General features: G+C 34.7%; 1 protein-coding gene across 1 annotated transcript in view; it reads left to right on the forward strand.

Annotated features, from left to right (window-relative positions):
* PPP4R4 (protein phosphatase 4 regulatory subunit 4) overlaps positions 1-18,791 on the forward strand; it is a 72,254-nt gene that overhangs the window by 30,141 nt on the left and 23,322 nt on the right. Inside the window, 6 exon segments of the mRNA XM_086613558.1 lie at positions 5,415-5,562; positions 6,216-6,289; positions 8,410-8,516; positions 11,081-11,188; positions 15,372-15,493; positions 17,941-18,063. Coding sequence (XP_086469684.1) covers positions 5,415-5,562; positions 6,216-6,289; positions 8,410-8,516; positions 11,081-11,188; positions 15,372-15,493; positions 17,941-18,063 — 682 coding nt within the window.

Genomic DNA, 18,791 nt, shown 5'->3' on the forward strand with positions numbered 1-18,791 from the left:
GCAAACAACCAATGTTTAAGAGTATTTAGATCACTTACTTCAGAAAGGCGGAAAGAGTTTAACTAGTTACTGATTTAAGCTAAATATGAATTTGATGATCTACATTTAACTGAAAGTTTCAGTTATGTTAAGAGTCTCCTCAGCTACCTCTCTCTCTCAAGCACTTTAGGGATGAGAAGAAAAAGTCTTCTGTAGTAGCTCCTGTGAGTTTTCTTGCTGTATCTGTATTGGATTCTTATTGCCAGGTGTAAGAAAGTATGTATATTAGTAACAAAGATGAGATGACTGAGTCACATGCTTATGTTACACAGTTTTCTATCTACCATGGAGATGATTATGAAATAGCAAAGTTAGCCCATGTGAAAATTATAGTTGTTTGTTCAAGTAACTAATTCTCATTTATATTTCATTGTTTTCTTTGCTGAAGTTTTAAAAAAATTAATTTATTCTTTTATTGAAAAGCTACGTAGATATATTTCTCTCAACTTTCCCACCCCCCCCCCCCCCCAGTTTTATGGCAGCTACCTTAACATTATACTAAGACAAGAATTTCAGGAAAAAAAATCACATTATGAAAAACTACTGGATGTATTTCTTACTGCCTGTGGATTGGTCTTACACTGAATCCACTCTCTATCCCTAATCTTAAGAAAGAGACTACTCAAGGGACAATTCAGTATTTGTGAAAAAACTAATTTAATGAGTTATATTCTGCACATTTGTTATGAATCGACTGACTGAAAGATGAAGAACAAAGATGTACGTAATCCTTAACATGATTACTTTGCAAATATTCTTCTGTAGAATATTTAAATACAAGCCCTACCGCAGAGGACTGTTAGGTTCCATGTGGTAGATGTACTCCGTAGTATTCCATGCACTGATAGATGCTGGGGCCACTCAACTGGAAACCAGCTTTGCAGAAAAGGGCATAGGAGTCCTGGTGGACACCAAGTTGAACATGAGCCAGCAATGTGCCCCTGCTGAAAAGCATCCTGGGCTGCATTAGAAAAAACATTGCTAGCGGTTCGAGGGAGGTGATCCTTCCCCTCTACTCCATCTTCTACTCTGCTCCACCTGGAGCACTGTGTCCAGTTGTGGACTCTCCAGTACAAGAGAGACATGGACACACTGAAGAGAGTACAATGAAGAGCCATGAAGAGGACTAAGGGACTGAAGCATCTCTCCTAAGAGGAAAGGCTGAGAGGGTTCAGTCTGCAGAAGAGAAAACTTGGAGCGGGATCTTGTCAGTGTATATAAATACCTGAAGGGAGGATGCAAAGAGAATGGAGCCAGGCTTTTTTAGTGGTACCTAGTGACAGAGCAAGAGACAGTGGGCACAAACTGAAACACAGGAGGTTACCTCTGAACATCAGAAACACTTTTTCACTGCGAGAGTGATGGCACAAGTTGCCCAAAGAGGTTGTGGTCTCCCTCCTTGAAGATATTCAAAAGCTGTCAGAACACATTGTGGCTCTAGATGACCTTGCTTGAGCAGGGGGATTGGACAAAATTACTTCCAGAGCACTCTTCCAGCCTCAACCATTCTGTGATTCTGTGAATATCAGGTATCAGCTTTCAACTTCATGTTATTTCCTGAGACTTCTGTGATCTCAGGATACTCCTATTTCTTAAGAAGAACTGTTCCAGCTTTTAACTGAGTATGCAAATTCAGCAAACGGCCAAGAAATACCTGTCCTCAGAACTGAGGACTAGTATAGACTGACAGATTGTTTAGAAAACATTACAGTATTTCTAGTTATCGCGTTATGTACTATAGGATGCCGGTCAATAGGCATTTTGTTTAAATATATATATGTGTATAAAAAAGACTCTTGGAGAAAAAGAATGACTTGAAGTTGCAAAGTAATTGAAAACCTTTTAATTACACCAAGTTTCTGCAGTTACTACCGCATTATTCTAGACATTCATAGCGCGTTCTTTCCTAAACTAACCTGCTGGCTTCAAGAAAAAGTTTTTTTTTTTTTATGATTTTCTATTTAACATACTGAATCTATTTTTGTCTCTGGTGTTTCTGCTTTGAGAGCAGAGTTCTTCCTGAAATGAAGGAGTAATAAGAAATGCTGTTATTTTTTACCCTTATTTGTCAGTATGTAGAGAAGTGATAGTCTTTGCCTCTCTGTCTTTAATAAGAAGTCTAATCTAAGAATGCAGTTTTTGATTCTAGTTTTAGGTTTTTTATATAGGGATGGAAAAAAATTTACAAGTATGATCATTAGCATGACCAGGGCATAGGGCCTGGAAAATATTTGTATGGTGAGAGTTGGAGCTCAGTGTGTTTAGATCAGGTGGTACTTAATTACTTTGTAAAAGTATCTTCTGCATAATATTAAAGGACGTTCAATTGAAAACAGTATATGAAGAAAGAAGATTTAGAAATTGAAGACAGAAATATTAGAAATGAAGCAGACAATATTAATAATAAATCCGATCAATCTTTGAGCAAATAACTGAGAAAAGTAGTGTATTTTTCATCTTGCAGTGTCATTTAAATCCAAACTGAATGCCTTCCTAGATGATTAATTAAATGAAACTTAAGTTAATGGGCTCAAGGCAGAGGTAAAAGAGGTATAATGAGGTCAGTCTAAATCTAAGTGTTCTTTTCAGGTTTAAGCTCTATAAATTAAAACTTTCTGGAATGCATTACAGTTAAATTTCTTTCCATGACTATACTCTTATCAAGCAGGTTCTTCAATGGTGCTCCGTTTTCTAATATTTATATAATCTGTGATAGAGGAACGGTTGTCTTGTACCCATGTTCATTGCACTTTTGACCGCAAAACAGTATTTAGCATCATTAACCATTTGATGTATTTTTTTTTCTTATCTTTGTTTTTGTTGGAGGAATAGTCCTGACCATTAAGTGGGAACTGTCAGTCTATAAAGGTATAATTGGACTCAATTGAGATTAGAGTCTCACCAACGTAGTCTGGCATTGCAGGGAAATAAGCTGACTTACATACTGCACTTGGTTTCACTTCTCTAGATTGGGAAAAATCATATTTGCATGTGAAATATGAGATGTATAGTAGTTTCTGGATGCTATTTATCTGAAAGTATTGTCACTGTGTAACTGCGTAGGGAAACCAGTGTACTAATTTATCATACTGAACTTTTTTCCTAGTTGATTTTATAGTTAAAGAAGAGGTGGGGTGATTTTTGCCCTGTCTTACACCTAACATTGAGTTTAAGGTCCAGCCTCATTGGGTCTTTGAGCTTCTTTAATCTCCATCATTTCTGTGTTTTTCTAGTCTAAATGAAGATTTCTGTCATATCAGCACAGTTATTAGAACGATTGACTGTGTTTGTGCTTACAGCATTCTTTCAAGAAAGAGAATTCTGTTGCTGCTGGACTTAAAATGCATTAAACAGGAAGTGAATATTCTGTTTTCCAATTAATTGAATAAGCCAGACTTTCTAAATTTTGCAAGTTTTCTGCCTGAGTTTAACTTGTAGGCGTTAGGATAGTTCAAGAACTTGCTAATACCCTTAAATTTCATTAAATACGCTTGTCTGAATAAGATAAAGAGGAAAAGCTTTTTTCCTCCAGAGTGAGAATCTGTGGATCAGCGGATCAATGCAGGCAGGTGTGTAAGCAGTCTAGAAATTTACATTTCAGTGTCTGCCGAGGTCCATGAGGAGGCAAGAGAATGTGTTCTCACACATGATTATGCAGTTATGTGGATCTGTGGAGGAGACTATTTGGATACTTTATTTGATGATAAGTAACCCTGTTTGCATTGCATATGAAGTGAATACATACATAAAATTGAATTCAGCTCCATTATATTCCATCCTGCAGTGATGTCTTTAGCATCTACAATGCATAGATAGTTCTTTTGATTATTTTGGGCATGTTCTTTTGAACAAGTGTAGACCAAAATCCCAGAACAGCATGCACAGGTATTCTGACCCAGAAACATTCAAATTACAAACGGGTAGGTGTCCTTATTCTTAGCTGTGGCTGTTGTAATAACAGTGGAGGAACAAGGACAGAGATAGGCAGTGGAGATAACAAGAGGATGATTTCCATGGCTATTGAATGCAAATATTTTGTCACACTTGGATTGGTAAACTGTGCAATGCTGTTCCTTGTTTTTCATTTGGGGAAGCAGAGTCACAGAGGATGCTGTTACAAATATACATGGCTGTAAACTGAGGCAGCTGCTGAGAGATATATAATGATTCTCTTGAAATCAGATAAAATAAGAATTATACATTTGCACACACAAACTGGTTGACGTTTGTATAATGAAAACTTGTTTTACTTTGAAGTAAGCAAAGTCTACTAAATAATTTCTCAGATAATCTCTGCAGACTGTGTTTTCTCAGTAAAATTCCTGTGCTATATAATACTTAGGTGCATAAGGGATATTTTCTTAACCTAGTCTAGGCTGATTTTTTTAAAAATTAAAATATCAGCTTTTTGTTTATTTTTGGTACATGATCTGAGAAAACACTTCATCTCAAGTACTTTATATATGTGGTTTTGTTTATTTTTTTGAAGTGTTAAATAGGAAGTATGAGCTTTAAACTCTTACTGAGTTTGGAATAATTTGTAAAATGAGTGTAATGCTTTAGTAGTAGAATAATGCACTTTATTTTCTTATGAGATAGAGATACATTTAGAGAAGTAAACAATGGAATGTTCACCTAGCTGATAAATATATACATACTTACAATGAACGCTATGTCATAGATTGCATCCAGCAAGCTCTTTGGCATATGCACAAATCTGAAATTTATATTTCCTTTTTGTTTCATTCAAAAAATTTAGTAATATTTCATTCTCATATTATCTTTAACTTTTGAATTGATGCTTTTAAAGATAGCCTAATTAATTATATTATTGTATGTTAAAGCTAAGTACTAGTAAATGCTGAGTGTCCTAGATAAATATTCTAGTACATCATGCTTTATTCTTTAGACTGTATATATATGCACATACATATACATTTTCAGTTGTATTCAGTGTCAGTTGGCAAAGGACAAAATTTAAATCGCCTTCTTAAATTGCTATTTTAGTATCTCTCACTGGCTAAATGAAATACTTCTTTTTAACTCATGTGCATGAACAGCAGAAGTACAATTGTTGGCTGGTCTGGTTTTACCTCTCACTTTGTAAATTCAAAACATCCACACATACACATTGATGAAACTGAAAGTACAAAAAATTTAACTTTATATTTCTTAAAAGGTTGATGCTATCACATAAGAAATTTTAATATCTCCAAGTAATTGCTGTTAAGAGAAAACAATTTTACAGCCAATTTTATAGTTTACCTAGGTTGTTACAAATTCACTCACTCTTAAAAGTGAATGTAAAAATTTGAATGTTCTTTCAGTTCATTTCTGCCTCATGCTCTAAATTGATATAATTTGTAATTATACAGGAAGTGCTGCATGTTGCAGGAGTGGAAATGCAGTTAACAGCTGCCGTTTCATTTTTGACTGTTCTGCAAGAGGAGTCAGTGTCCATTCATACGTACTCCCACTCTTTCCTACACATCATTCTCCAGAACCTGGAACACAGAGATGCAGGTCAGGGCTGTACTACTATGCTGATGACTGATTACTTCCAAGTTTTGTTTCCTTAGTGACAGTACAATGCTGTGTAAAACAGTGAGTGCTATCACTCTGACTTTGTATCTAGACTTGTGTGAATGAAAAGATATTTGCATGCTGATCATTACATACTGATGTAATCCTGATTGAAGCAAGCAAAACCACTTTTTCTGAAGGACTAAATCCCGAAGTTACTGTCTGGGCTTCTACTGAAGTACCAGGAGGGAGGGTGATTGACGTTTCTTTTGTGATGATTAGTTTTTCTTAATTTCTTTGACACTATTTTTAGGATACAAAGGAAAAAAAAATAGCCTCGTGTAAAACTAGAAAGTTTTGGTGGACATAAGAGGAGAATATGCTTCTAAATGAGAGAAATTATCTTTTCGAAACAGGATCATTAATATTTTTGTGCAGAAATTGAAAAGGTAAAAGAAATGGGGACAGAATTTGCTTCTCACCTATCCTACTTCTTAGTTTGAAGTCTTGAATGTTAATTTGGTGGCTTTTAGATTTATAGCTCCTTAAAGAGATGCATGTAAAAAGTGAGAACTAATTTTGTAAAACTGATGTGTGTTTTGTTATACTCATTATATGTACAACATTATATATAACCCATTTCTTTCTATCAGGTGTCAGCAATGCATGGCTAGAAACTCTTCTTGCTGTAATAGAAGCTTTACCAAAAGAGACTGTCAGACATGAGGTAATAATATTCTCCCACTTATGGTAAAAAGAAAGTAATAATATTTTATAAGACATTGGTTTCCTGCAAATCTCATTCACTTCAGTAGGATTTGTGGCAGTTCTGTGCCTGTGAAAACAAAAATGCTTGTGGAACATCCTGAACGAGAGGAGCATGCTAAGAGGTGAGACCAGAAGAAGACCTTAAAAAATTTTGGTGTTCTTCAGCAAATAAAGACTATTTACTGTAATACTTCCACTGCACTTGGTATTCTCAGTAACATGTTTTCATATATCCTGTTTTGGTTTACAGGATAATATCTCATTCTCTCTCTTCATGAAGAAACGACATTTTGTTTGCTACTGGACTAAAATTCTGATTTCTTCTAAATGGGACTGAATTCTAGAGATCCATTTCATTGTGTATTTCAGTTGTTCTTAATGTACCAAAAACCTTATGCCCTGCAAACACTCTTTAATTTTTCACTGTGTAACTCAAGAAAAAGGAAGGAAATCTAGAACTAAGTCATAACGTCACTCCTCTTTACTCAGCTAATTTATTCAGTTTTGTTTTGAGTATTCTTATTTCATTGTTAAGTTTAAAAGCTTTGCAACAAACATATTTTACTGTTTATAATTTAAAACAAAATGGAGATTTAAATGTATGGTTGTTCGTGTAGTATAAAAATACTTACTTAAATTAGAGGTAGTCGAAATCCAGCACTGTTTAAAAAACAAATTTCTAAAGAGTGAAAACTTAGGTGGGAAAAAGAAAAAAAGAGAAATTATTCCAGTCACCTCCAAAATCTTATTGTAATGTAATTTTAAAGATGCCATTTAAACAAGATGGAGTTTCTCCCCTGATTTGTCTCTAGGAACACATTTGTACGTTTCCATGAAAACTTCCTTTGGGAAGATCACAACTGATAAAGCAGTGTTGATTCAGCAGCTATACAGAAACCTGAGTTTGAAAAGAGGCCTTTTGTGTTACTTGAAGGATCTTTGTACGAGAAAACTTAGATTGTTCTAGTTAACAATTTTTTTTGTAAGTAAAAATCATAGGACTATCGTAGATTCCAAGGACATAAGGAAAAGTGTGTGTAAGTGGAGTCAGTATTGCTAGACATGGTCTGTTTGCTGTCATCGTTCAAAGACCAAATAAGTAATATACAGTTTTGTAGATAACTAATGACATGTTTCTTTATGCAGTGTTATAGTTAGAAGCATAAGTTATGTACTAATTCTGGTCTGAGTGATCTATTTGTCCATACAGTGGTAAGATTCTCTCACCTCAAAATTTCAGCATGTAAGAGGAGGAGAAAAATGCTTTTAGATGATTCTTGGACTTTTCTGCCCTGTATCTTATCCTTTTGTGGAGCTCTGCAAAAGAAATTGAGGGAGGAAATGTGGCAGCCTACAGGAGATACCTCTGTGTAATATACCTCTTGGCCTGGCACCTGGATTTCTATGATTATTTCTGGACCAAAAAAAAAAAAGTGTCTAAATATGGTGTTCTGCAGACCTTTCTTAGTTTGTTTTTGGCACCATAGAAGTGATCCAAATGACAGCAGAGCTCCGCTAAAGGTGCAGGTTTTCTGCGTCTATATGGAAATGAAACCTCTTCTCTACAGATTCCCAAAGTATGCATAATAAAGAGGGATTGTTGCCTCAGAACTTTACATCAAAAATGGTGTTTCCTGGGAAAACTTATGAGAAAGAACTTCAGAGAGGCTTCGTTTTCCTTTCTCTGCATATTTTTTTTTTTCTTGTGCAGGAACATATTTAACAACTTTTGTGAAAATTAGCAGCTAATAGCTATAAATATTCATATACAACTTAGTCTCAAAATAAAGACAGAACTAGACACATGTAAAACTGTGGCTGCGATGTGAATCATAAACTGCTATTTGGCCCAAGATATGGGTTTATTATGCTATAATTAGCACTGAATATTAAATATGGTTTTCTGATAGACTATTAATGTACATAGGCATTGTTATTGTTAGTACTGATTAATTCCATGGAAGCTGTAGATGACATTTGGGATATGTGTTTCTAGATTTTTTTTTTTTAAGAAGGAGAATACCTCATTTACTGATCACATTTCTTCTGCTCACATTTCTTCTTTTTTCTTTTATATAGATCCTGAATCCACTTGTTTCCAAAGCACAGCTTTCTCAAACACTTCAGTCCCGCTTAGTTAGTTGTAAAATCATGGGAAAATTAGCTAACAAATTTGAAGCTCATATGTAAGTAGACTGTACATATATTTTTATTCCACAGTATATGCCAGTATTTGTTTGTTAGTGGGCAAAAATTAAATGCTTTCTTTTTACAGAGCCCTTAATCTGGATGTTAATAAATAAATAAATAATAATAAGTTAATTATGTAACTAGCATAGTCAGACTTACTGATGTTCATCAATTTATAACTTCATATGTATGTTCTTCCACAGATTCAAGTAGGTGCCATTTTCATGCCATTTTCCCATACTGTTTTTCTTACTGGGAAATAAGCCAAACAGTGGATTTCTCTGCAATTTAGAGACAAAACACAACTTCATTATCTTAGAGTTTCTTGTCATAAAGAGAAGAATCCTGTTCCTAAAATTTTGTTTGTCTAACCAAATTTAATATGTAGATTATTTTTTTTCCTGTCCCTAACTATATGGAGATGTATCAGGAGCCACTATCGTAGCCTGATATTATCCAGCTCTTAGATTCAGTATCTGTGGGTTTGGACAGTGGTGCTGAACAGGGAAGCAATGATGAAGGTAAATCTGAATAATTTATCTGCCCAAAGCAGTTGATATGATGCATTCTGTGGGCAGCTTATCCAGTCTTATGATAGTAGGACCATTTCACAAGATGTGTTTCCTATCCATGCAATTGGCCACATGTTATTTTGCATTACAAAAGAAATCCACTGAGGGCTACTAAATTCGTAGAAACCATGCCTAGCTTACGAATTCTGCTCTAATAATGATTTTGATCTGCCCCAAAATGCAAGAATTCACCTTAACAGAAAATACGACCAACAGAACAATATGGCAAGCCATTTAGGAATAAATTTTTTCAAATGATGATTTTTTCTTAAAAAAAACCCTAGAAGCAACCAAAAGGAAGCTATCTACACCTTCGTTTGCTATGTAGACTACACTTGTTGGACATGCAAAAGTTAATAAGCATGGTAAAGCAGTATTTTTTTGAGGATGTTACCAAAGCCATTGCGTCCAAAGAAGAGCAACAAAGCTGATGAAGAGTATAGAGAACAATTCCTATGAGGAGCAGGTGAGGGTACTGGGGTTGTTTAGTCTGGAGAAGAGAAGGCTCAGGGGAGCTCTCTACAACTACCTGGAAGGAGGTTGTAGTGAGGCAAGTGTTGGTCACTTCTCACAAGTAAGAAGTAATAGGACTAGTGGAAATGGCCTTGAGTTGCATCAAGGTAGGTTTAGGTTGGGTATTAGGAAAAATGTCTTTGCAAGAAGGGTTGTCAAGCATTGGAACAGGCTGCCTAAACCACGACACCAGGGAAGTGGTGGAGTCATCATCCCTGGCGGTATTTAAAAGATGTGTAGACATGGTGCTTGAGGATACAGTTTAATGGTGGACTTCGTAGTGCTAGGTTAACCATTGGACTCGCTGGTCTTAAGTGTCTTTTCCAACCTAAATGATTCTATGATTCTGATTCTATGAAATCTTTATCTTCAAAATTTATAGAATCACAATTGCTTTTATTTATTTGATGTTACATCAATTTTCACATTCCACATTCTTCTTCAGAATGGAACCATTTTGCTTGTAAAATACCATAATTCAAACCTTTTTTTTTTTTGTATTTTGCATGATTCCCAGTTTATTTTGTAGAGTATTGAAAAAGTCCCAACCTTGGAATAGAACATTAGTTTTTCTACTCTCTGTTCCAACAGCTAGTTAAAAACAAGTCTTTTTTGGAAGTAATCCGTACTTCAGAGTGTTGTAAAATGCCAGACTCTCAAGACTGTACAATATTTGAAACTTGAGGCCAAATTTTGCTGTAAGAGGTAAATTAATTTTCACTGGGATGAGTGGAGGCTTTGCAAACTGGCTTGAAAATTTACTTGGCTATGGCTTCATATTATTCCTCTTGAGTTTTGCAACAACATAAGGATTTGGATAGAGATAACGTATGAATACTCATGGCAGCATCTTGGGCACTGAAAGGAAACACGATGGTTGATTCTGCCAAGTTGTAGTATGTGTTTTTACTCAAATAGAATTCAAAATAGTTATTTTTGTATCTGCCATTGATTTAACAGGAATATTGGGGTCTACTTGCATAAAAGCATTGCAGTACTGAAGCTTTTAATCTTAAATTCTTTTTCAGCTTCCCAAATATCTCATTGGTGATAAATGCATATGAAAGATGAGGTATTAGAGACAGTTAATTTAGATTTGGACTTCTGTGTATATAATTCTTTGTATTCTTACAGTGGCTGTTCAAAAATTGTACTGAAGATGATTATTAAATGAGGACTTCTCTAAGGCTGCCTACTAATTTTGCAGTTTAAAAAGAATAACAGATGAATATGTGCAAATTATAATGACTGTAAATAATCATTTTTCTGTTGCTTTATAGCACATATTTGTGTCTGATGTGCAGTATTCTTTTATAATTGCAAATTCTCAGAAAAATAATTTACCATGTGTGATAAATTAGTTTAAAAAAAAAAATTGCCATTAGAAGTAATATATAGGTAAAATTTGAGTGCTACTGGAGTGGATTTTATGTGTTCTTGTTCTGTATATTAATAAAAAATGTTCACATTTTTAGTATTAAAAGAGAGATTCTTCCATTGGTAAAATCACTGTGCCAGGATGTGGAATATGAAGTTAGAACTTGCATGTGTCGGCAGTTGGAACATATAGCTCAAGGAATAGGGTGAGTAAAATTTGCATAACTGCTTCTAAAAGCAGAATCTTTCTCTAAGATATCTAATGCAAACCTAAAAACTCCTTTTAAGATTTCTAACTTAATTCATGTGTACTCAGTAATGAATTTGGAGCTTACAGATGTGTTCTTAGGAACTGACTGTTGGCAGTTGGCTCTTTTCCATTTTCAGATTTTTGTTTCTCTCTGATAGTAAAATTGCTGAACCATACAAACAACAATTTTTTGTAAATAATGACTTCATCTATAGCTTCTTGAAATCATCTCAATTATTTATTGATGTCATTGGGCTTATTTAAAATGGAAGAGGATTATGGCAAGTATTAGCAGTTTCTAATAATTACGTGCATTTTTTGCAAAAGGATGCTAAATATGTTTTGTAAGCGAATTTTGGTTCAGTATCAACTTTTTCTACAAGTTTTAAGACCTTCAATATTGCACATATAAGAATAGAAAAAGTCTGGAAGTGTTATTTTAATGAATAGAATGTGTTACCTACCCACATAGAATTGGTTTCTGAGTGGACAAGTTTAAAATTCCAAGTCTATCCACCTATTATTGTGTCAGGAAGAAAAAAAAGCAGCAGCTTCTCTTATGGACTTGAATAAATTATCAAGTAAAGTTCACTGCCCTGTGACACTTAGATTAGATCTTAAGAGTCCCTCTGACTTTTAAAATTGTGAATTTATGAGCAAATGCAAGGATGAAGCTGTAACTGCAGTGTAATTTGAAAGATATGGTAAATATGCGCTTTTCTTAAGTTTGTTAGCACTGGTGTTTGTGGAAAAGATGCCTTCCTATGACTGCGGAATGATATTTTTTTTTTTTTAAATGGAGAATTATGTTCTGGTTTAGGTTTCGAGTTATTTAAAAGAACGAAAACAAAACATCAGAAATTTGAGAAAGGCAATGCGATTTATCTCTCAACCATGGAATACTGGAAAAGTGTACGTTCAGACGGTGGTTTAGCTTGCCCAGATAGAGGGAATGAATATTTCCAACAAGAACTAAGCATTACTACCATGTACTTAATTTAACTTTGTTTTGATAAGGTCATGCAGGATAGTAATTTCTAGATTGCTAGATAAACTAGATAAATAATTTTATATATGTGCTTTTCTGCAAGGTCCTTGTTCTGCAAAAGTTCTGACGATGTGAATAATGTGAAACACACTAGTCACTAGTTGTGATTTTTTTTTCCATAACAACTGAGTTTTGAAGGGAGAGATGGTTCTAACTGTCATATTAGTTTTAAGTTTTTTGATGCCACCAAAATGGAAATCCACAGAAGCATATTTTCAAAGTTTTGCTCCACCTCCAACTTTCTTTTTTTTTCTTCCTAATTTCTGGATCTTGATTTAATATGTAGTCCTACCCTTCTCTCCACTGACCCTTCCTAGATAGACCAGATATGTTCTGGTCTATCTCCATCACCTTTCTGCCTTTTCTCATTTGTTATTGCTCAAAATGATGAGATTTTTTTTGGTGCCTTATTTGAGATACCATCTGCATTTCTGTGGATTCCTCTAACATTCTCAGTTAACCTCTGCTCTAGTCAAGAGCTGAAAATTAATCATGAATTTGGCTTTGAAAATTATTTGTGACACATGATACAGCAAAATGTTTGGGTTTTTTTTTGAAAGTAGTGTAAGTATGTTAATCCAAGTAAAAGAACTCTTATCTAAGATATGCGTATAGTTAGAGAATATTCTTTTCAGATACTATTGAAACATTTGTTATGTTTTAAAAATGCACAGCTGCACAGATTTCCTTGCCTTGTAACTCAGTCTATTGAGAAGCAGAAAATGGTTTTTGTGGTAGCCTTTAGGAAGCACTCACGGTTTGTGTGAATCTGTGAATTTACTTTCAGCAGTTTTATATTACATTTAAGATGGGTATATGTACAGCCAGGTGTTAAAAAAGGAACTAAATATGTGTATTTGTGTTGTTTTCCTCACTCCTCCTCCAAATGCTCTTTGAATTCAACATATACTAGGCAATGTGTAAGATAAAGCAAAAAAGATGCTTTCATTTGTAAGAAGGTGGCTATAAGTTGTGCTAATAAGTGACCATTTTGGAAAGGAAATAAAACGTTCTTCATTCTGTTTAGTGTCTTTAATATGAACTAAATTGTATTTATTTTACCTTGGAGCTGAAAGTTTTAAAACAAGATAGATGTTATGCAGTGGCAAATGACAGTATTACTGGCAATTTATCCAGCCTTAGAATAGTGGTTTAATAGGGCTAAATACATAGTTCTCAATTAGTGGTCCGTCCTGTATATTTTTCTTCAATTCTTTCCTCCTCAACTTATATTTTTAGCATTGATGTATCCATATATACTGTTTTCTCACTGAGGTTATTGCCTAGTCCATACCCAATGATTTAGATGCTTTAATCTCATGAGAAATGGCGAACTGTTGGTTTTTGTGGTATGTAAAGTATTGCAGTGTTTCATGTCGAGGATGAATAGGTAGTAGGAAAACAAAGACAATTAAATAAATAGAAATAAGCGCATTTTTAGGTAAATGTTGAAGGCATAATGTGACAACAGTCCCAAAGCTTATTTTTACTATTTACTAATGTTATCACTAAATAATATAATGTAATTTTATCATAATTTTTTATAAATGATTAATCATCTGTTTGGAAGAATACTGTTAAGCTACATCTTGATTTACTGGTAACAGTAATAAACTCTGTAAGGTGCACATCACTTTGCTGACTATAACATTTGAAAGTATTATTCGTATTGATTTACAAAAAGGACATCTGTTACTTGTTTAGTTGGGATCCCTTGGAAGGGATATTTTGGGCATTTTTATTTCAGTAAAAATCTGACATCCTGGAGGCTGTGATTAGTTCTGTATTAAAAGCTGTGATTGAAATGACAGAGTGTAAACTCTTTGTACTCAGTTGCTCGAAGTGTCAAACATAGTTTCAATTTTGTCATCTTGTTTAATACTCACATAGTGTAATTTCATTAAAGTGTTTCCCAGCAATTTTATATTTTGGGCAGTATAAATGTTGAGGACCAGACCCCTGGCTGTTATAAATTGCTGAGGTCCCATTCTTGAGACGTGGTGCTTATAACAACTTTCATTAGTTGATAAGCAGACAAGAGCTAGTACGTGAGAGCAGGACAAAGTGGGCTTCTTAACTCAAATGTAGACAAATTCAAACACTAGGAATCTTGACTATTATAAATAAAAAAATGAGCATGATGGAAAGAAAAGTGGAGATACTGGGTGTGTCTTCCGAGTTCTTTTTGGTAGTAGGGCTGCAGAAAAGATCTTTCTAATCTGTGAAAGCAATCAAGAATCAGTTATACACTGAGACATGCAAAATTATACTGGTTGGTAGCTTCTACAGAAGCTATACTTTTCTTCCAAGAAGTGAATCTCTTCATCTTACTTATGCCGGTCACCTTGCTGTGCCAATGTTGCTGTGCCAATGTTTCTGTGTCAAGAGTATTTCACTCTTCTTTAGTCACCTCTCTGGTTAAACTCTGGTTTCTAAGTCAGTCCTTAATACAGCAACCTGCTGCCAATGTATAGATTCAAGTTATCGAGACCATCAGGCACAAAGACAGTACTAGTAATTACCAAGACAAAAAGAAACCAGCAGAACCCTTTCTTTACTACTTTGAAACCAGCCTAGAAGCTAGTGTTTGTACTACTTGAGAAACTGTGCTTTCTCTGAGCAGTAAGTAGTTGCTTACCCTCTGTAAAGAAAGCTCACCTTTAAAGCATAAGATTTTGAGATACTTCAATCTGGCATGACTCATGTTTAATACTTTTTGGTTTTGGACCATCGCATTGAGCAGTTTCTGCTTATTTGAAGAAGAATTTTCTTAATGACACAGTGAAATAGCTGGACTCCTTTGAGTTTTTCACACTGTGTTTTCTCTGATTTATTTTGAGCTATTTTGAATGCTTTTTTAGTGATGAAATTTTGCTTTTAAAGTTGCATATTTCTTTGAGTGACAAAAAAACTCCTCCTGAGAGTGACTGGAGGTTTTTATTTAATTTTACTTTCCTTACAACTTTGTCAATTTTTCCTTCTTGACTACCCAAAAAATGTCTACATGAGTATTTCAAGGAAGAATTCTGTTTTACTGTGGCAATATTGTTTCATTATATGTTTTCTCTTGACTGCTTGCCTCACTTTGCAGGACAGAACTAACAAAAACTGTGGTGCTTCCTGAGTTAGTAGAACTGGCAAGAGATGAGGGTAGCAGTGTACGCCTTGCAGCTTTTGAAACATTAGTGAATCTGCTCGATATGTTTGATGCAGGTAAGGATTTAATTTGGGCTTACTAGCCCAGTTCTTAATGCTTTAATGCATCTTTTTGTTCTGTCTGCATTCTTCAGGCATTTGTGATCTTATTTTGTTTATTCTTTTATTCTTTATGTATTTCATGTCTTGCAGTGCTTTATACGTAGTAAGTTTTAAGGAAAGTGAACCAGTTGTCCATGAAATCAGTTATCTTATTCCAAGTTTCTAATGTAATGTGGCTAAATGGAATGAGTAAAATTACTATATAAATGATAGAATATTGGGTGTTAGTATTTACTTAATGCTATCAGTACACAGAATGCAAAACATAAGCTCAGCAGATGCCATTGCTTGTACTTTTTTTTGCTGTTAACTAGTTTTTGTCTCAACTGAAGTAAACCTCATCCTAGCTACAGACTGCAGCCTGCCCTCCGAGATGAAGAACCCAGAATGGGGCAAAGATATGATATTTATGTGTGTATCAGTAAAATATGCAGATTTTAACATCCAGTGTTATATGTCAAATACATTTGTAAATTTTGGAACAGAAAATATGTTCCATAAACTACAGTGTGCACATTGATTGTAGAGGTCCTAAGCATCAGCAATTACTATCTAAACCTCTTTAAACTTCTGGCTATAGGGCACTGAAAGCATTCGTCTTTGCAATGAGAAACCGTGCTTTTTATAAAGCTTTTCTGTATTTAAAACAGAAAATGTAAATGCTTGTATTTTTCTCAGTGCTCTATATCTTACTTCTGATCTACATGCATATTTCATGCTCCTCCAGGTGTAGGGGTGAGTGTCTACGTCTTCATGTGAGGAAAGAGAAAAGTCTCTGTTGTATCCATTTTTTCTGGCATAGTCGTGGTGGGTTACCTACACATGGCTCTTGGGTTCTCATCACAAGTTCAGTCTTGTCCTCCAGTCAACTGCTCTGTCTCTATTTTTTCAAGGGGATGTAGAAGACAATAACAGCAGGCTTTTCTGGCTCTGTATCAATTGTGCTCTCTGCTGTTTTGTTGTTTTTGGGTTTTTTTTTTTACAACTGGAAACGTACAAAGCAGTGAAGTACATGATCCATCGTTCCTATAGTGTTTGTGAAAAGAAAAAATTTATATTGTTGATCACTTCTCATTATTTATCACTTCGATCTTTTTTCCACTGTCTTTTTCTAAACTCTTCATTTGTTCATCTTCATTAGCAACTCTGTATTTTGAATCACATTTCCCACTCCCACTCCCATCTTACTGACTCTACTATTCCTTTCTGATGCACAACTGAGGAGCAAATGTTTACTGTACAGGAGCTTGGTGATTGCATATAAGCCATATGGAGGAGTACATAAAGAAATAAGATAGTTTCATGGAGAATACCATAAATGGACTTTTTAGTTGTTAGTGCTTATATCAATAAGTATGAGAGTAGATTATTTTGCAAATTATTGAACCTTGCATTGATGCTATCAAGTTTGTGCTTCTCTTTGCACTTCCTAGTCTTCAGTCCTGCCCACCTCGCAAGTGCTGTAACTACTGCTTTTAGCTATTCAAAAAAGCTTACAGAATGCAATCAGGGATTATTTACAGGTTTGTAAGGAATGTGTTTCTAGAAATGTGGTTTGCGTAGTTTTTGGTTTCATGTTTGAACTAGAATGAACATTTTGAAGGTAGGTGACCCAAAATTATGTCCTAGGGTTTTTTTCCTGCAATATCAAAATATTTATTCAGGTCAACCTAAATATTTTGTTCACCCATAATTATTTGCTGAATTTTGGTATTAGTCTACCATTAAAAAATCCTAATCCCTTTAAAACTTGAACATTTTAAAATACAATGGTTTTATTTAAAACATATCAAACCACATAAATTTCATTGAATGTTTTCTCCTTTATTTTATAAGGAGGTAGAGTGCTTGTATTTGCCTTTAATTTCTAAATGATTTAATTTCTTTCCTCTGCCATTAATGATTTTGTTTCTCTGTGAATTTATTATTTACCAGAAGATTTTCAACCTCTTCTTCTCAATAGGTTGAAAAAATTCACTTCCAGTGTATCCAGATTTTTCTTTTTACTGTCATGGTCATGTTCGGTCTTGATCTCCCTGTATTTCTACTATATTAGGCAATCTTATTGTAGGAGTACTGCCACATTCTTTCTCTCCCTGTCTTCTTGGTGAATGGAGAAGTTAGTGACTGTTCTTTTAGTCTTTGTCTCATTGTTTACTGGGGGATTCCTTTTTCCTTAAAAACAAATGAACAAAATGGGTAAGGTGTTGAAATTTAGGACCTCTATCATGGTAGTATGTTTGTCATTCTCTATACCTCTTGTTTTCCACCTCCAGTGGGTGCCTGCCAAAAATACTCCTGAGCCTATTAAATTATATTAATTTATTATGGAAGTTCACTCTCTGTGCTCTTTATAAGATGTTGACAAATGGTTAACTTTAAAAATTTCTTTTGTTTTTCAGATGACAGGAGTCAAACTGTGCTCCCCTTAGTGAAATCATTCTGTGAAAAATCCTTCAAAGCAGATGAATCTATCCTAGTTTCATTATCTTTCCATTTAGGGAAACTATGTAATGGATTATATGGTATGATTTGATGTTCTTTTTAAAAAAAAATCTTTAAAATGAGGGAAGATTGGAGAATTTGAGGCCCTTGGCAAATATCCAGATTTAAATGTGTCAACTGAAATGATAGATAGGAAAGGAAATATGGAAGTAAAAGAGTGAAATCATCTATTGCATAAATATTGGATTTGGGGAATTTCCTCTTTTGGGTGTCTGGCTGTTTATTGGGGTTTTTTATATTTAGACAGGGACAGAGTTTTTTGTTTAGGCAGGGTGAGACATGGAAACATGACAGTTTGTGTTTATTGGTTTGACGGATTTATTTTGATTCCTTCTTGGAGCTTGTGAGTTGAATGACTGAATATTTGAAACTGTAAAGCTTTGAAAACATAGTATGATATTGACTGTTCATTTCTGTGCTTGATAGCCTTTTTGAGGCACAGTACAGAGCGCGGCCCGTAAGGAACTTCAGGAGAGAAGGGATACCTGATGGCATGTGGATTCCCAGCTGCAGCTGAGGCCAGATCTGTACCCATAACTTTTGTGGTTTTCACTTGAGCACTGCAGATCTTTCCTTGATCATTCTGCCCACCATATACCTGCTACACAGAGCTTACCTGGGGAGGGACAGCGCAGAATCATGGTTTTAGATTATAGAGAATTTCCCCCTAGACTCTTAAACTCTTTGATCTTTCTTACAGATCTTTAAAATGATCCTTTATGATCATGTTAGAGGCTATAAAAGTGAC

This window comes from Tauraco erythrolophus, chromosome 6 (assembly GCF_009769465.1).
Source record: "Tauraco erythrolophus isolate bTauEry1 chromosome 6, bTauEry1.pri, whole genome shotgun sequence".
Taxonomy (NCBI): domain Eukaryota; kingdom Metazoa; phylum Chordata; class Aves; order Musophagiformes; family Musophagidae; genus Tauraco; species Tauraco erythrolophus.